The sequence below is a fragment of the Phoca vitulina genome, unplaced genomic scaffold (assembly GCF_004348235.1).
Source record: "Phoca vitulina isolate PV1807 unplaced genomic scaffold, GSC_HSeal_1.0 scaffold46, whole genome shotgun sequence".
Taxonomy (NCBI): domain Eukaryota; kingdom Metazoa; phylum Chordata; class Mammalia; order Carnivora; family Phocidae; genus Phoca; species Phoca vitulina.
The window spans coordinates 11,131,859-11,146,318 of record NW_022589749.1 but is presented as its reverse complement, the minus strand read 5'-3'; the positions used below and the strand labels follow the sequence as shown (position 1 = coordinate 11,146,318).

General features: G+C 56.8%; 1 protein-coding gene across 16 annotated transcripts in view; it reads left to right on the top strand.

The window, feature by feature from the left end:
* Positions 1-14,460, top strand: part of NCOR2 (nuclear receptor corepressor 2) — a 211,547-nt gene that overhangs the window by 80,138 nt on the left and 116,949 nt on the right. For all 16 annotated transcript variants that reach the window (XM_032431582.1, XM_032431570.1, XM_032431581.1 and 13 more), the window contains 2 exons: positions 715-894; positions 4,766-4,879. In XM_032431582.1, coding sequence (XP_032287473.1) covers positions 715-894; positions 4,766-4,879 — 294 coding nt within the window. The remainder of the gene's footprint in view (positions 1-714; positions 895-4,765; positions 4,880-14,460) is intronic.

Sequence of the window (14,460 nt, the reverse complement as noted above, 5' to 3'; positions counted from 1 at the left end):
GGAATGAAAGTGTCGACGCATAGCCCAATGAAGGATTCCCTTGTGTGTTTAACCAGATTTTGAAAACAGCTTTATTACACAAAGAATAACCCTCAAAGAAAGAAAAATACTGGTCCATAAAAAGAAGAAAGTGAAAGCCCCTCCCCCACTGTCCGTAGCTACTTGCGCCTCTCTGTGGGTTGTTCTCATAATTCTCCCGGTTACAAAACCAGGCCTGCACTCTGTATGATAGTCTGTAACTTGCCGATTCAGACAGAGTGCTGTGAACAGATGTTCACGGAGGGTCCGCTAAGGCCAGGCCTTGGGGGCTGGGACATGGGGGTCTCGGTGCTTGCTCTTGGGGAGTTTGGTTCCGTGGGAGGACGCGGCCAGGTTGGTGGAGCAAGAGAGAGGCATGTTGTGGGAAGAGGGAAGGCCTCACAATTTTGAGGGGAGGTTGTGAGAACTTCCATATAGGAGGACATAAAAGGACGTGACCTCTGTGGAGCGGGGGGCAGGCTGGGCGGGGTCCCCCCCGGCAGGAGGCCCAGGGAGGGCAAAGCCAGGGAGGTGGGATTGGTAGGCAGCCTTGCTTCTGGGATGTGGGGACTGTCGTGATAGATGTCCTGTGTGCCGGGGCCTGAAGCCATGGCTGGAAAGTCGGGGAGCGTGGCAGGGCATGCTGGCTGGGGTGCCCCCTGCGCTGATCCCGTGCTCCTCTTCCCTCCACCGCAGGATCGCAGCCTGGCGGGCAAGCTGGAGCCCGTGTCTCCTCCCAGCCCGCCGCACGCCGACCCTGAGCTAGAGCTGGTGCCTCCGCGGCTCTCTAAGGAGGAGCTGATCCAGAACATGGACCGGGTGGACCGCGAGATCACCATGGTGGAGCAGCAGATCTCCAAGCTGAAGAAGAAGCAGGTGCGGGCGGGCGGGGGCGCCACAGAAGAGAACACGGGGAATAGCAGTGAACGTGTGACAGGCCTGCCCACGTGCCGGCTCGTTTTCCTGCCCTGACGTCCCCCAGGCCAGAGCGCTGTTCTGGGTGGTGCGCTGGCGTCCACAGAGCTTTCTGCGGTCGTGGGAATGTCCCAGGTCTGCGCTGTCCACAAAGGTAGCCGCTAGCCACGCGTGATGTGCCTGGTGTGGTGCGGAGCTGAACTTCGAGCTTAGTGTGACTTGGATTAAATGGCACCTGCACTTGAATAAGCCTCAAGTGGCTGCTGGACCAGCCCCACGGGGTGTGGGCCGAGGCCAGGATTCACAGCCAGGCTGTCAGGGCTCTGATCTTGTTGCTACCACTCCCCAGTGATGTGGGGAAGGCAGTTCCCTCTCTCTGCTTCCCGCTCCTCATCCACCATGTGGCGGAACATACCACCTGCCTCTGGCCTCGGCCCTGGAACCTGAATGGGCGGGGCCTCCCCGCTCTGCCTCAGAACAGTCCCCTCCCCCAGCCTCGGTTTCCTTTCTGTAAACGGGAACGGACGTGACAGCCCGTCGTAGGGTTGTGAGGACAGAACAGGGTCGTGTGGTAAAAACAGATCTTTATGGTAACCGTGGAGACCAAAGAAAAGTTAACATAGAGATTTGTGATATTAATTTTATAGTTTAATTTTTAAGTTTAATTGACATAAAATTAATCGATGATCTGCCTTTTCCCAGATCCTCTCAGGCTTCCCTTTGGCGTCTTCAGGTCTCTGCTCAGACATCCCCTCCACAGCGGCGCCCTCCTGGCCTTCATAGGCGCCCTCAGCCCCAGCCACCCTCTACCCTGGGGCCGGCAAATCCAGCCAAATCCGGCTTGATGCCTGTGTTTGTAAATAAAGTTTTATTGGCACACAGTCACGTTCGCACGTGTTATCTGTGGCTGCTTTCTAGGTACAGCGGCAGAGCTGAGTGGTCACATCAGACACCGGGTGGCTGGCAGAGCCTTAAGGCATCTACTCTTGGGGCTGTCCCTGTTCTGTCCCCGTACCCCTCTGGATGGCGTCACCATTTGAATGACCACACATCGTGCCTTGTTAGATCGGCTTCTCTCACAACGAGAGCGTAAAAGCAGGGTCCTTGTCTCCCCGCTCACTGCCGTGCTCCTCGCGGTGCTGGTGCATAGTAGGTGCTCGGCTCAACAGAAACTGTTGATTGAGTCAGTGTGACGCTGTCCTGACCCCGAGGAGCGTCTGGGTTGCCCCTGGGGGAAGCAGGGTCACACTTGGTCCTCTCTAGGTAAGGAAGTATGGGTTCCAGGTCGCGTCAAGGGCCACCCTGGCCACCATGGGCAGTGGGCCCAGCAGCTTTGGAAGGAGGCCCAGGTTGCTGATTGATTCTAAGAGGGCATTGGGGCTGTTGCTCACATGGAAGAGCTGGGACTCGGGGGTGGTCCAACAGCTGGGCTGGTCACTGAGGTGTAGCCGGCTGTCCCTGACCTGGGGGACAAGAGGTGGGTTCCCAAGATGGGGACTCAGGCCTCCTGAATGAGGGCCGGGCCCTGGTTGGGGTCAGGCAGCATTTCCAAGGTCAGAGAAGGAGTACTTTTGTTCCTCCAGGCCTGGCTCTGGGATAGGGCTGTAGCCACAGGTCATGTGCACACTTATGACTGTGGCTGGAAGCCAGGTGGCCCAGAGCAGCCCTTGATCGATTTTTTTTTTTAATTCCACGATGGCTTTTTTTTTTTTGAACTAAAATTCACAAAACATAAAATTACTCATTTTAAGGTGGACAATTCAGTGTCATTTAATACATTTGTAAGGTTGGATAGTTACCCCATGTATCTAGTTTTAGGACATTTTCATCTCCCCTGAAGGAGACTCTGTACCCATGAGCTGTCATGCCCCCTTCTCCCCTCTCCCACAGGCCACCAATCTGCGTTTCTGTCCTTATGGATTTACCTATTCTGGATATTTCATAGAAGTGGAATCCTAGAACACATCACCTTTGGTGTCTGGCTTCTTTCACTCGGTGAAAGGTTCATCCATGTTGTAGTAGGTGTCAATGCATCCTTCCTTTTGTTTTTTTTTTTTTTTTTTTCTAAATAATCTCTATGCCCAGCATGTGGCTCGAACTCATGCTCCACCGACCAAGCCAGCCGGGAGCCCCTTCTTTCCCTTTTAAGGCTGAATAACACCTGCTGTGTGGATGGACCACATTCTGTGTACGCATTCGTCTGCTGGTGGACATTTGGGTTGCTTCCAGCTTTTGACTGTCGTGAACAGAGCTGCCGCGAACGCTGCGTTCAGGTTTTTGCTTGCGCGTCTGTTTTTGGTCCCTTTGGCTCGTACCTGGGAGTGGAGCTGCCGGGTTGTCTGGTAACCCCATGTGTGATGTTTTGAGGAGCCCCAGACTGTCCTCCAGGGCAGCCGAACACAGGGCTCCTGGTTCCCTCCCGGCCTCACCGACGCACCTTGTTTTCCGTGCTTCTGTTTCCTTCTAGTCGTCCTGGCGGGTAGAGGTGGGATCTCACTATGGTTTTGGTTTGCCTCTGGTAGCCAGTGTCTATCAAGCTTAGTGTAGCGGCACATTTTGTCATCTTCTAGAGAGGTTCAGTGACTTGCCCAAGGCCACAGAGCTGGTGAGTGACAGAGTGAGGTTCAAATCTGGCCCTGGCGGAGTTGTGCATCGCCAGGGTCTCTGCGTCTCAGGTGGTATTTCTCCTCGGTGCCTCAGGGAGGGCCACCTTCAGAAATCGGAGAGAATCTCCTTCCTGGCTGTGTGCTTCTTCCACTTCTCGGCTTCGGTTTTTTCTGCACTCTTTTTGGGGGCTGATTTCCATGTTTCGCCAGATGCTGGCTGCCCTTCTGGAAGCTGCCTCCAGGGGTCACTGTGGGGCTGAGGCAGCTTGGCTCTACCAGCCAGGCCTGGATTTTCTGGCTCCCGCGTTGCTCATCTTGGCCGCCTTTTTGAGTTTATATTGCTTTGCTCCATGGTCCATGGTTGTGGGTAGGCTGTGCATTATGAGCAGAAAACGGTGTTCTGTTCTCACTCTGGATGCCCTCTCAGATTGCACACACCCGGGCACTGGCCTTCTGTGTGACCTTGGACCGGTGTCTTAAGTGTCTGGTCTTGACTTTCCCTTTCCGGAAGAAAGCGGACGGCAGCATGAAGGGATGTCCTCCGGTGTTTGGCGGAGGAGCGTCCAGCACGAAGAGCACCAGGCGGATGAGGAGGAGGAGGTGCTCGCTTGGTGCTGTGTGCATTGCCTGCCTCCACACATTTAACCCCGGACCTGCTCTCCACGGTGGAGACTCATTATCCCTAGTTTCCAGATGAGGAAAGTGAAGCTCAGAGAAATTTAGCCATTTCCCACTTAGAGAGCAAGGAAGTACTTGAAGTAGGGTTGGGCTGCAGAGTCCACAGTCTCCCCTGATGGAGATGGTCCTGGTAACGAGGAGGAGGAGGATAGCCACTGGCTCTTAGTGAGCCCCCAGCCGCACTGTACATGCAGCAACTTATCCGGGATGCACGGTGATAAGCCCCGTTTTACAGACCAGGAAACGGCCGCACGGCTCGGCAGCTTGCTTTCGCTCACCTAGCTCGTAAGTGGCCAGAGTGGGATTTGAACCCAGGAAGGCTGGCCGCACCGCCGAGAGCCTGCAGCGGGCTCTTCCCCGCCCAGCAGAGGCCTCTCCAGGGCTCGGGGTCCCCTGGTGACTCAGAGGAAATGGTTAGCAGCCTGACTTCCTGTGCGAGTCCACTGGGCCTGCTGGGCTGCGCAGGGCCGCCCCTCCACGATGGGGGTGCTGCCTCCCGCCTTCCGCCCGCCAGGGTGCTCACCGCCGCACTCTCCCCCTTCCCACAGCAACAGCTGGAGGAGGAAGCCGCCAAGCCCCCAGAGCCTGAGAAGCCTGTGTCGCCGCCGCCCATCGAGTCAAAGCATCGCAGCCTGGTGCAGATCATCTACGACGAGAACCGGGTATGCCCCACCCCGGCCTGCGGGGCCCTCGCTCCCTGTTCCCCCCACTGGCCCTGGGCTGGCTGCCAGGTGGGATGCAGGTGTCGCCGGGAAGGACCGGCTTTCTCCCTGGGCCTCAGCATTCCCATCTGAGAAGTGGGGACCTCTTCGATCTCCCATGTGTGCACAGCCCTGGGTTTGGGAGCGGGGGGCAGGAAGGGGCAGCCCATCTTGGTGTGGCTGTGGCTGTTCTCAGGCGTGCTGATGGGTGGGGACTGTGGCTGGCCTGGGGGATGCAGGGGGCAGTGTAGGCATCGAGTTGTAGGAGAGCCTCGGGCCGGTTGATTGGCAGGTCGGGGTGGGAAGGATTGGGCGATCAGTTTGGCGCCAGAAAAATTCCTATAATGCAGAAGAGGGTATTCTTATTATTATAACCGTTATTATTCCTATTATTATTAACAGTAACAGCAAACCTTCATTGAACAGCTGCTTTTCAGGTGATGGGCCAGGTTCTTTACATAGCAGTCCCGGGAGGGTAGGTGCAGTAATTGTTTCCATTTAACACAGGGAGAAACTGAGGCCCAGAGAGGTTAGGTGACTTGTCCAAAGCCACACAACTAGAAAGCGGTGGACCTGGGACTTGAACTTGTGGGCCGTCAGGTCCTAGATCATGAACACTGGCCTCTGCTGACATATAGCCCTGGAAGGGGCTTTGGCATTTCTGAACACAGGGTCTCTAGCAGGCTGTGGGGGCTCTTAGAGATCTAGGAGGGCAGCTGCTGGCTGATTGGAGGGGGCTCGGTTTTGGGGGAGTGACTTACAGGACCAGAGCAGAGTGTCTCTCAGGGACTCCAAGCCCCTGAGAGCTCAGCTTCCATGATTTGTAGTAGACTCTTTGCACATGTGCTCAGGGCCTTTGGATGTGAGTCCCCTCCCTTATTTGACAGATGAGGAAACATCTGTCCCCACAGAGGGACTGTTCTTGTCTGAGGTCACACAGTGAAGCGTGACGGATGGGGGACCTCTTCTCCTGCCTGGTCTCCTCTGGTCCCCCCGCCTGCCCGGGGGTCCTGGCCATCCTTCCCAGCAGTCTCTGCTGTAGGACCTGCCCCTGGCTGCTGGAGCAGTGCTCAGAGTCCAGCTGGGGCTGGGGGTACTGGGGCCTGGTAGCTTCTGGAGCCTGTGGCTGTGGCTCCGGACAGGGAACTACTGCATCAGTTGGTTTGGCAATGCATCCACCTCTTGAGGTGGCATTAGATGGGGGGTGAGACTGAGCCTGCTGGGGGCCTAGATTTGCGAGCCGGTCACCCTCCCATACCCTGGCCCTCACCCCAAGTAACACTAATAACGATCCTGACAATAGGAGAGTGACAGGTCACGTATGCTTTAGCCAGATGCCCTGGGTTCACATCCCGTCTTCACCACTCCCTGGCTCTGTGACCTTGGGCCACTTACGTGAACCTCCCCGTGACTACCTGCAGAGTGATGATAAGTATAGCACCTCCCTTGCGCGGTGGCGTGGGAATGAAGTGAGTTTATCGTGGAGCGCCCTCAGAACAATGCCCAGCACCGAGCAAGTGCTAGCTGGTGCCGTGACTCTTGCCAGAGCTCTTTTCTGGTTATTGCTTCCGTGGTACGTGATTTCACGTAATTCTCCCCCGACTTGTATGAAACAGGCACTGTTATTCCCTTCATTTTACTCATAAAGAAACCGAGGCTCAGGGAGGGAAGGTGAGCTGCCTGAGATTGCACAGCAAGTGAGCCTTGAGCTGGGAACTGGAGCTAGGGTTGAGCTGACTCCAGGAGCCTGTGGTGGAGGGGACCAGGGCAGGGCTCCCGGGTGTCACCCCAGACAGCCCCTCTGCCCACCCTCCCTGATCTTTGGGTGAGAGAGCAGGCATGCTTCCCTCCAGCAGCCGTGGAAGCAGATTGGTGGCTTTAGCTCAGGATGTCACCACAGTGCTGTTGGTCCTTGTCAGGCACTCCGCCTATCGGGGGCTGGCAGACTGCAGCAGGCTGCAGCCCCCAGCCCTCCCCAGCCAGGTGGACTCGAAGGCACAGGCCTTTGGTGCCCCCTGTGGGAAACTTGCTCCTCTTCCCAGCCCCGCGACTGGCCTGCCTTTCCCTGGGGTTTGTCCGTCAGATCTCACCAGGTTTTCCCCAAAGAGCCGTGGCTGTAGAGCGGATCGGTCCTTGGCTCCTTGGCCTCAGCACTCCCCCTCCCCCAAGAGCAGTGAAGACACCCCCTCCCAGTTCTTACCCAGGATGGTCTCCCTGCCAGAATTCCCGCCTCCTTCCGTCCAGATTTTCTGCAGCTTCTGTGTGAGTGGGCAGGTGGGGGGAGGAGGAGGGGGCTTGGATTCCAGGCCAGCCTACGCCCGGATGAGCTGGGTGGTTTATTTTAGTCTCAGGTCTTTGGTTGCTCTGGGTCCCGGCCATGTTCTTGAAGTCACAGGGTTGATGTGGCCGAGATGGCTGGAAGAAGGGCTTTGTAAACTGTAAAGTACTATACCAGGAAGGGTCCAGTAAGTCAAGACTCTTGGATACAAGAGACAAACTCAGCTTGCACTGGTTGAGGCTGAAGAGGGGTTATTGAATCTTATAATGAGAGTTGGTGTTACTTCAGGTGTGGGTGGATCCAGGCACCCAAATGAAGATGTTTGGGAGCTCTCTTTCCACATCCCCGCTCTCTTCATGCCAATGTCATTCTCAGGCAGGGATCCCCAGCGCATGGAAAAGCTGCTGCCATCTCGGCCCACCCACCTCCCAGGGCAGATAGGAAACAGTCCTGGGATTGGTGCTCACTGGCTGGCTGGAGTCCTGTGCTCATTTCTCAGCCAGTCCCAGGCCCTGGGAGGGTGGGGAGGTCCGACTCCACTGATTGGTCAGGGCTGGGTGTCAGGCCCACCCTTGGAGACTGGGGTGCTGTCCTCAGACCCCCACCCTGGGCACTAGATAGAGGGAGGGGGATTCTCCCAAGAGGAGAGGAGCCTGGCCACGCACATGCAGCCTGTACTCCCAACCCCGGGCTGGTGGTCACCACGTTGGGGTCCCAGAGTGCTGGCATTGCCCTGTGTGCCCCAGCTCCGCAGGCTGGGGGCTTCGAGCCCATTTCCTTGGATTTCATTCCGATGGTGTCCTGATGGTGTAGGAGCGGTGGGGTTAGGTTAAACTGAAGCTCTGGCCATTTCCCCCAGACCTCATAGCTAGTGAGTGGCGGGTTAGGACTCGAGAGCAGGCCTCTGCCGGGTAAGTTCAGGTTCCTCGGGGGCATGACAGTCATCCTCTTCATTCATTCATTCTTTTATTCATCCATTCAGCAGCCGTGTGACTGACCACTGTTCCAGGCAGTGGGGGACAGCGTGACCTTGGCCCACTCGTGCTGATTCTCTGTCAGGGGAGACATAATCACACCCACAAGTCACCACACGGGCTCACCGTTGATCCAAGGATTTTACCCCTCATTGTCCCTCAGTTTCCCTTTTACTCTGATTAACCCTCACTCTGCCCCAGCCTCCTTGGTATTTGTGCTTCCTACCTCAGGAGCTTTGCACTGGCTGTGTCCTCTGCCTTGAGCTCCTTTTCCCCACTGGGCTCACTTACTTGCTCCTTCAGCTCTTTGCTCTAATGTCCCCTTTCCAGCAAGGCCTGTTTTGATCCTCCATTTAATCCTGAAAACCCTTCAAGGGACGTTTCTCCTCTTCCTGGCTTTAATTTTCTCGTTGCCCTTGTTCCCACTCCACTGGACATGATTCACATTTTATTGTTTATTCTGTTTATTGTAAACAGAAGTTCTGTGAGAGCAGGGATCTTTGTGTCTGTTTCCCAGCTCTATCCCCAGCCCCTGGAACGGTGCCTGGCACATAGTAGGTACTCAGTAAACATTTCTTAAATAAATGAAGCATGGCAGAGGGGAGGGGAGACTCTTTGCCCTGGAAGAGTCCTCTGGTTTTGGGGGTGCTGGGATTGGTCCCTGGCCCCGGTGGAGGTTAGCATGGAGGGCTGTCCCTCCATGGGGCTGAACCTCAGGACCTGGAGGTTGGGTGGGCAGGAAGCCCCTCAGCTGCCTTTGGCAGAAGCAGCCAGAACTTACCTCCCCTTGGGGGATCAATAGGATTAAATTTTAATCCTCCTTCCTTCCCTGCTGGTTCCTCTGAGAGGTGGATGACAAGGGTCTGTCTCTAAATGCCTTGCCGGCTGGAAAACGCAGCTTCCCTGCCAGGCAGGGCCTGTCTGGCTTTTCTGCATATTGGATTCTGGCTCATTATCCATTCGGGGCTCATGGATGAGGTGCCCAGCATGCGCAGCGGGAGCCAGCTGAGCAAGGCTTTTCCTGCCTCCCAGGAGCTGCCTATGTGGGCGGGGCAGGGCAGGTGCACACAGATGGGAGAACAGGAGGCAGGGTTTCTGCAGGGCTCCTGGGGGCAGGGATTGGGGGGGGGGTGGTGGGCCAGGATTGGGGAAAGCTTCTTGGAAGCAGTGGGTGGGCCGTCACCCCTGAGGAGGAGGACATTCTGGTGGAGAGGGGTCCAAGCGCAGGCAAGGGCTCAGAGAAGGGCAGGGTCTCATTCGATCTTCCAAGGGAGTGTCTGAGGGGCGGGCGGTGGAGGCCTCGTGGGTCTAGGAGCGTGCTTGCACTTGAGAGTGTGGCTGAAACAAACACATGCCGCACCACTGCAAGCTGACGTGGTTGGTGCTGATTCTGCAGGGATCCTGGGCAGTGGGCACTTGAGGTAGACTTCCTGGGGGAGGCAGGACTTGGGCTAGGTCTGCAGACATGGGCGCTGCTGGGACAAACCGGAAGGGTATTTCCAGTGCAGAGGACTCCAGGCGGTGAGGGGGCTGCATTTATGGGGGCAGAGCATACCCACGCACACGCGTGTGCACGTATGTCTGAGCGGGCCTGTGGGTGACTGCACGTGTGTGAATGCACGTGTGTGCGTGTCAGCCCATGCGGGGCACACCTGTGGTTCTTTGTGCAGTGCTGAGTGATGAGGGAATCAGAGAGTAAGACCCACGTCGTCTTTTGTCTTAACATTTCGAGCATGTAATGAGTAAGGATTTTGTTTTGTTTTTGTTTTTTTAAAGATTATTTGAGAGAGAGTGAGGGCGCACGCACGTTGGTGGGGAGGGGCAGAGGGAGAGAGAATCTTCAGTAGACTCCACGCTCAGCATGGAGCCTGATTCGGGGCTCGATCTCATGACCCTGAGACCATGACCTGAACTGAAACCAAGAGTCGGATGCTCAACCGACTGAGCCACCCAGGCGCCCCTAGTAAGGTTTTTATATAACATGATTAGCGCCTGGCTGGCTCAGTCAGCAGAGCATTTGACTCATGATTTTGGAGTCATGAGTTCAAGCCCCACGATGGGCATGGAGCCTACTTAAGTAAATAAAAGGAAATATGGAATGTGATTAGGGCACATTAGCAGGACAAGATGACTAACACCGTCACGAATAATACTAATAGTAGTATTAGTAGCTGAGACCATGAAGCGTTTTGTAGAGCATTTTGGGGGTGCAGGCACCCCAATGCCCAGCTTCAGACTTCCCGGCCCACCCTGAGCTGTGATTCGGAGCTTTAGGCCGGTGGCTCTGGTCCAGTCCTGCAGCCCCGGGCTCCCCTTCGGCCTCCGTGACTGGCCATCTCAACTACTCCTGGGGTCCAGGGTTCCTCCAGATTTCATCTTCTGCACATAGCGCATGTTGGCCTGATGAATTTGTTAACGCGAATTCTGCCTTCCACATGTACCTCCCTCATCACACACCCCGGGGAAGCTCTGGGCTGTGTCTTCAGGCCCTATGTGCAGACGAGCACGCTGAACTGGGGTCCCTGCTTCCCTGAATCACTGCGGTACTTGGCGGGTGGACACTGTGTGGAGGGGAGGGTGCTGTGGCCTGGAATGGGATGCTGGGGTCTCGGGCTTTCTGGGTAGGTGGGCGCATGGGTGCTGCCCCCCCCTTTCTGCAGACGGAGAGGTTGAGGCCTGGAGCTAGGCCAGAGTAGGCAGCTGAGGAGCTAGAATGGGGGATCGGTGGGGGGCCGGCCAGGGGGCCCGCCAGGGTGAGGGTTTGGAGCCCCTGCCCAAGAAGAGAGGTGTGTGTGTGTGTGTGTTTGGGGAGGGGATGCGTATGTGTAACTGGACAGCTGTGCTCGTGTATGCAGATGCATGTGAGTATCTGCTAGCTTTTTGGGGGCACATGTGCACTTATGCACCACACGTGTGTGTTGATGTGTGTGTGCGTGTGGACCTGTTGATGGCGACGTGTATCTGTGTGTCTCTGACTTGTGTGCATGCATGGAGCGCGTGGTAGTCCTGCATCTGTACGACCACGCACATGTGCACGTGTGTCTGAGCGGGCCTGTGGGTGACTGTGCACGTGTGTGAATGCACATGTGTGCGTGTCAGCACGTGGGGCGCACCTGTGGTTCTTTGTGCACTTACACGCCCATGCATCTGTAGGCACGCTCGTTAGCTGCGTGACACGTGCGGATGTGTATGCAGATGGGCGTGCTTGGGCACGAATGTGGTTGTTCGTGTTTATACTTTGTGGATGTGCATGTGTCCACTCGGGCCCACACGTGGACCTGGGCACACCTGGTGTCTGCGTATGTGAATGCGGGGGTGTGTGTGAGTCAGCTCGTGTGGCACGCATGTGTAGATGTTTGTGCCTTTATAGATGTAGGCATGGTCACGCGGGTCCACGGGGCTTGTGTGCACCTATGTGTGCAGGTGACCGTGGGGTTTCATGGCCCAGACACAGCCCCCAGGCTCTCTGGCCACTGGGAGGTCTGGCCGCCTGGACCACAGGGTCCCCTGCAGGAATGCAGTCTCTTGAGTGAGACCCCAACCCTCCCCCCCAGCGCCTGGTGAGAGTCCCCGCTCCTCCCTTCCTGTTGGCATGAGCTCCTGGGGTTGCCCTCTGGGAGCTGAGCCTGGCACCCTCTGGCAGTAGCCTCCTAAAGGCCAGGCACGGTGGGGGCCCCCTGGACCCTCTGAGTTTGGCTTTGGTTCTCCAGGTGGCAAGAAGCCATCAGCTGAGGGGGCGGGAGGGAGTTTCAGGTGCAGGGCTGAATCTGTGGCCCGTGCCTGTGTTCCCAGCCATGCTCCTTGGTGGGGGGCGGGGGAAGAGGGGATGCCCTCCATTTGAAGGGGGATGTTAAGAGGAAAGTGACAACATCCTCATCACTTTGTTCCTGCAGAACGTCCTTATAAGAGTCCTGGGGGGTTAGTAGCCAGGGTGAGTGTGGCCATCGTGCAGATGGGGAGACCGAGGCCCAGATAGGTGGAGTGGCTTGCTGAGGCTTAGAGCAGAGCTGGCTCCCAGATGTTGGTTGTCCCTGGTGGAGAGACTTGGCGAGAAAGTCCTGCCTGTGTGGGGAAGAGACCCGATAGGCAGGACGCCCCACCAGCTCCCCATGAACTGACAAGCAGATTCCTCCCACTCCGCCCCTAGAGGCTGAGCCAGAGCAGTGGGGTGGGGGTGGGGACGAAGCAGGAGCAGCCGTGTGGTGGCATGAGGAGAGGAGGTGCCCCCAGGGAGGCATGAGGAGGTGGGCCTGCCGGGTGCCGTCCTCTAGCTACCACTCGAGCTGCGTCCTTCAGGTAGGCTGCATGACCCAAACCTCAGCTTCCCTGTGTGTAAATGGGCTGATGCTAGAACCTTCTGAACAGGGTTCTTGCAGGCGTCCAAACACACGGGGCACACGCAGGATGCAGTAGAGGGCCTGGCGCTCGGAGGGCCCCCTGGTGTGAGCCGTGGCCTGGTGCTTACTACTGTCCACCACAGTAATAGCGATGGCCAGCCCTCGAGTAGCACCTCCCGTGTGTCAGCTCCTGAGGCCGTGCGCTGGTCACCCGTCCTCTAGAGGAGGAAGCTGAGGCTCGGGGAGGTGGAGGGACTTGCCCAAGGCCACGCAGTTAGTGAGCAGACTTGGACGGGGCCAGCCTTGCTCTGGGGCGCCACGCTGTCCAGCCCTGCCAGTGCTGGGGCGTCGTTGGGGTCGTTCCAGGACAGGTATCGGTGGGTAAACTGGGGGGGCATCTTTGGGAAATCGAGGTGCATCTGAGAAGGCACCAGGGTTGCTAAGGGCTGAGGAGTGGGGCTGGGGGAAGTGTTGGGAGCAGAGGCACTGTTTATAGCAGGTGTGTCCTGGCGAGCGGGCTGCTCGGGGCCACCCCGTCTCCTGCGCCCCCTGTGGCTTTGGCAGGTGAGGAAGGGGCCTCCTGCCTGCTCTCTTCTCCAGAGGCTGCAGGAAGCCCCCTCTCTGGGTGCCTGTGTTCCCGAGAGTGATGATGTGGTTGAAGATGGAATCTGCTATGGTTCGTAGGACACAGGCTTCTGGACCCCCCACCATGGGCCTTGTGCCCAGATCCAAGACCCATGCTTATGCTTACCTGTGTGATTGGCAGTTTCTGGGGGCTTCGCAGCTCCAGCCATACCCTTCGTGCGTTTGGCATCTCCCTTTTATCTAGATGGGCAGTTCCCACTGACCCTCACAGAACCTCATGAGTGCATAGAACTCCTATTCATCTCTCAAAACCCACCTTATGTATCCCACCTATTACCTTTCTGGAGAGACTTGAGCCCTGCCTCATGCCTTGTGTGTCCACCAAACATACCTTTTCTGCTGCGCATACTTGGCTGCCGTCACTGCTCTTGATCAGCTGCTCGTTAGACTCAGGGATATTGCAGGCAGGGGCTGGGCCTCATTCATTCCGTGTTTTGCCCCAGTGCTCAGTACAGAGTGGGTGCTCAGGAAATGTTAGGGTAGCTAGCTGCTCTGTCCTCTCTCCACCCCATCCCCATTCCTTCAGTTGACTTGGCTCAGGAATTCTCCTGTCTTCAGCCCCACGGGGACACTCTCTTGCTTTGCGGTATGCCGGGGCAGGACCGTCCCAAGCCCAGGGGAGGCCCTGCATGGGATCTGGCCCTTGTCTTTCTTCCTTCTTAGAGCCTGGAGATCAGCAGGACTTTCTCCTTACGTCATTTTTCCATGCCTCAGTTTCATGGTCTGTTAAATGGGGACATGTCTTGTATCTGCCTCACATTGTTTGTGTGATTTAAATATTAATAAGGCATGCTCTGTGTTCGATGCTTGGCCCATAGTAGGTCCTCGGTAAAATGGCAATCGTTATAGTACTCTTTTGCCCCCTGATGTTTTGGCCCCCAGCCACACGCTGAGGCTGCTGGTCTCGGGGTTTTGGCTCTGCACGAAGGGGGCTGAGAGCATGGCTTGTTCTTAGGTGGGCTGGGCCCAGGGCTCTAGGCGGAGCTCGTTCTAGGTGCCAGCTTGAGTCCACCTACATATGTACCCATTGTCTGTCACTAGGGGCTAGGAGAGGGGGAGTGTGTTGGCTTTCGGTACTCCTCCTCCCCGCTGTGACACCAGGAGCCTGGGCCTTGAATTCTCTTGGCAGCCACGCTCCCCAGGACTCTGGAAGCACCCCCTTTTAGTGGGTCTGGATTTAGGGATCATTGATGGTGACTTGCTTGGCCTGTTGTCCCGGCTCCCTGCAGATCCTAGATGGTCTCCCTGAGTTTGGCTGAGTCAGGAGCACCCAGCCTTTCCTGGGGGTGCAGGACTCAGGTCTCCCCT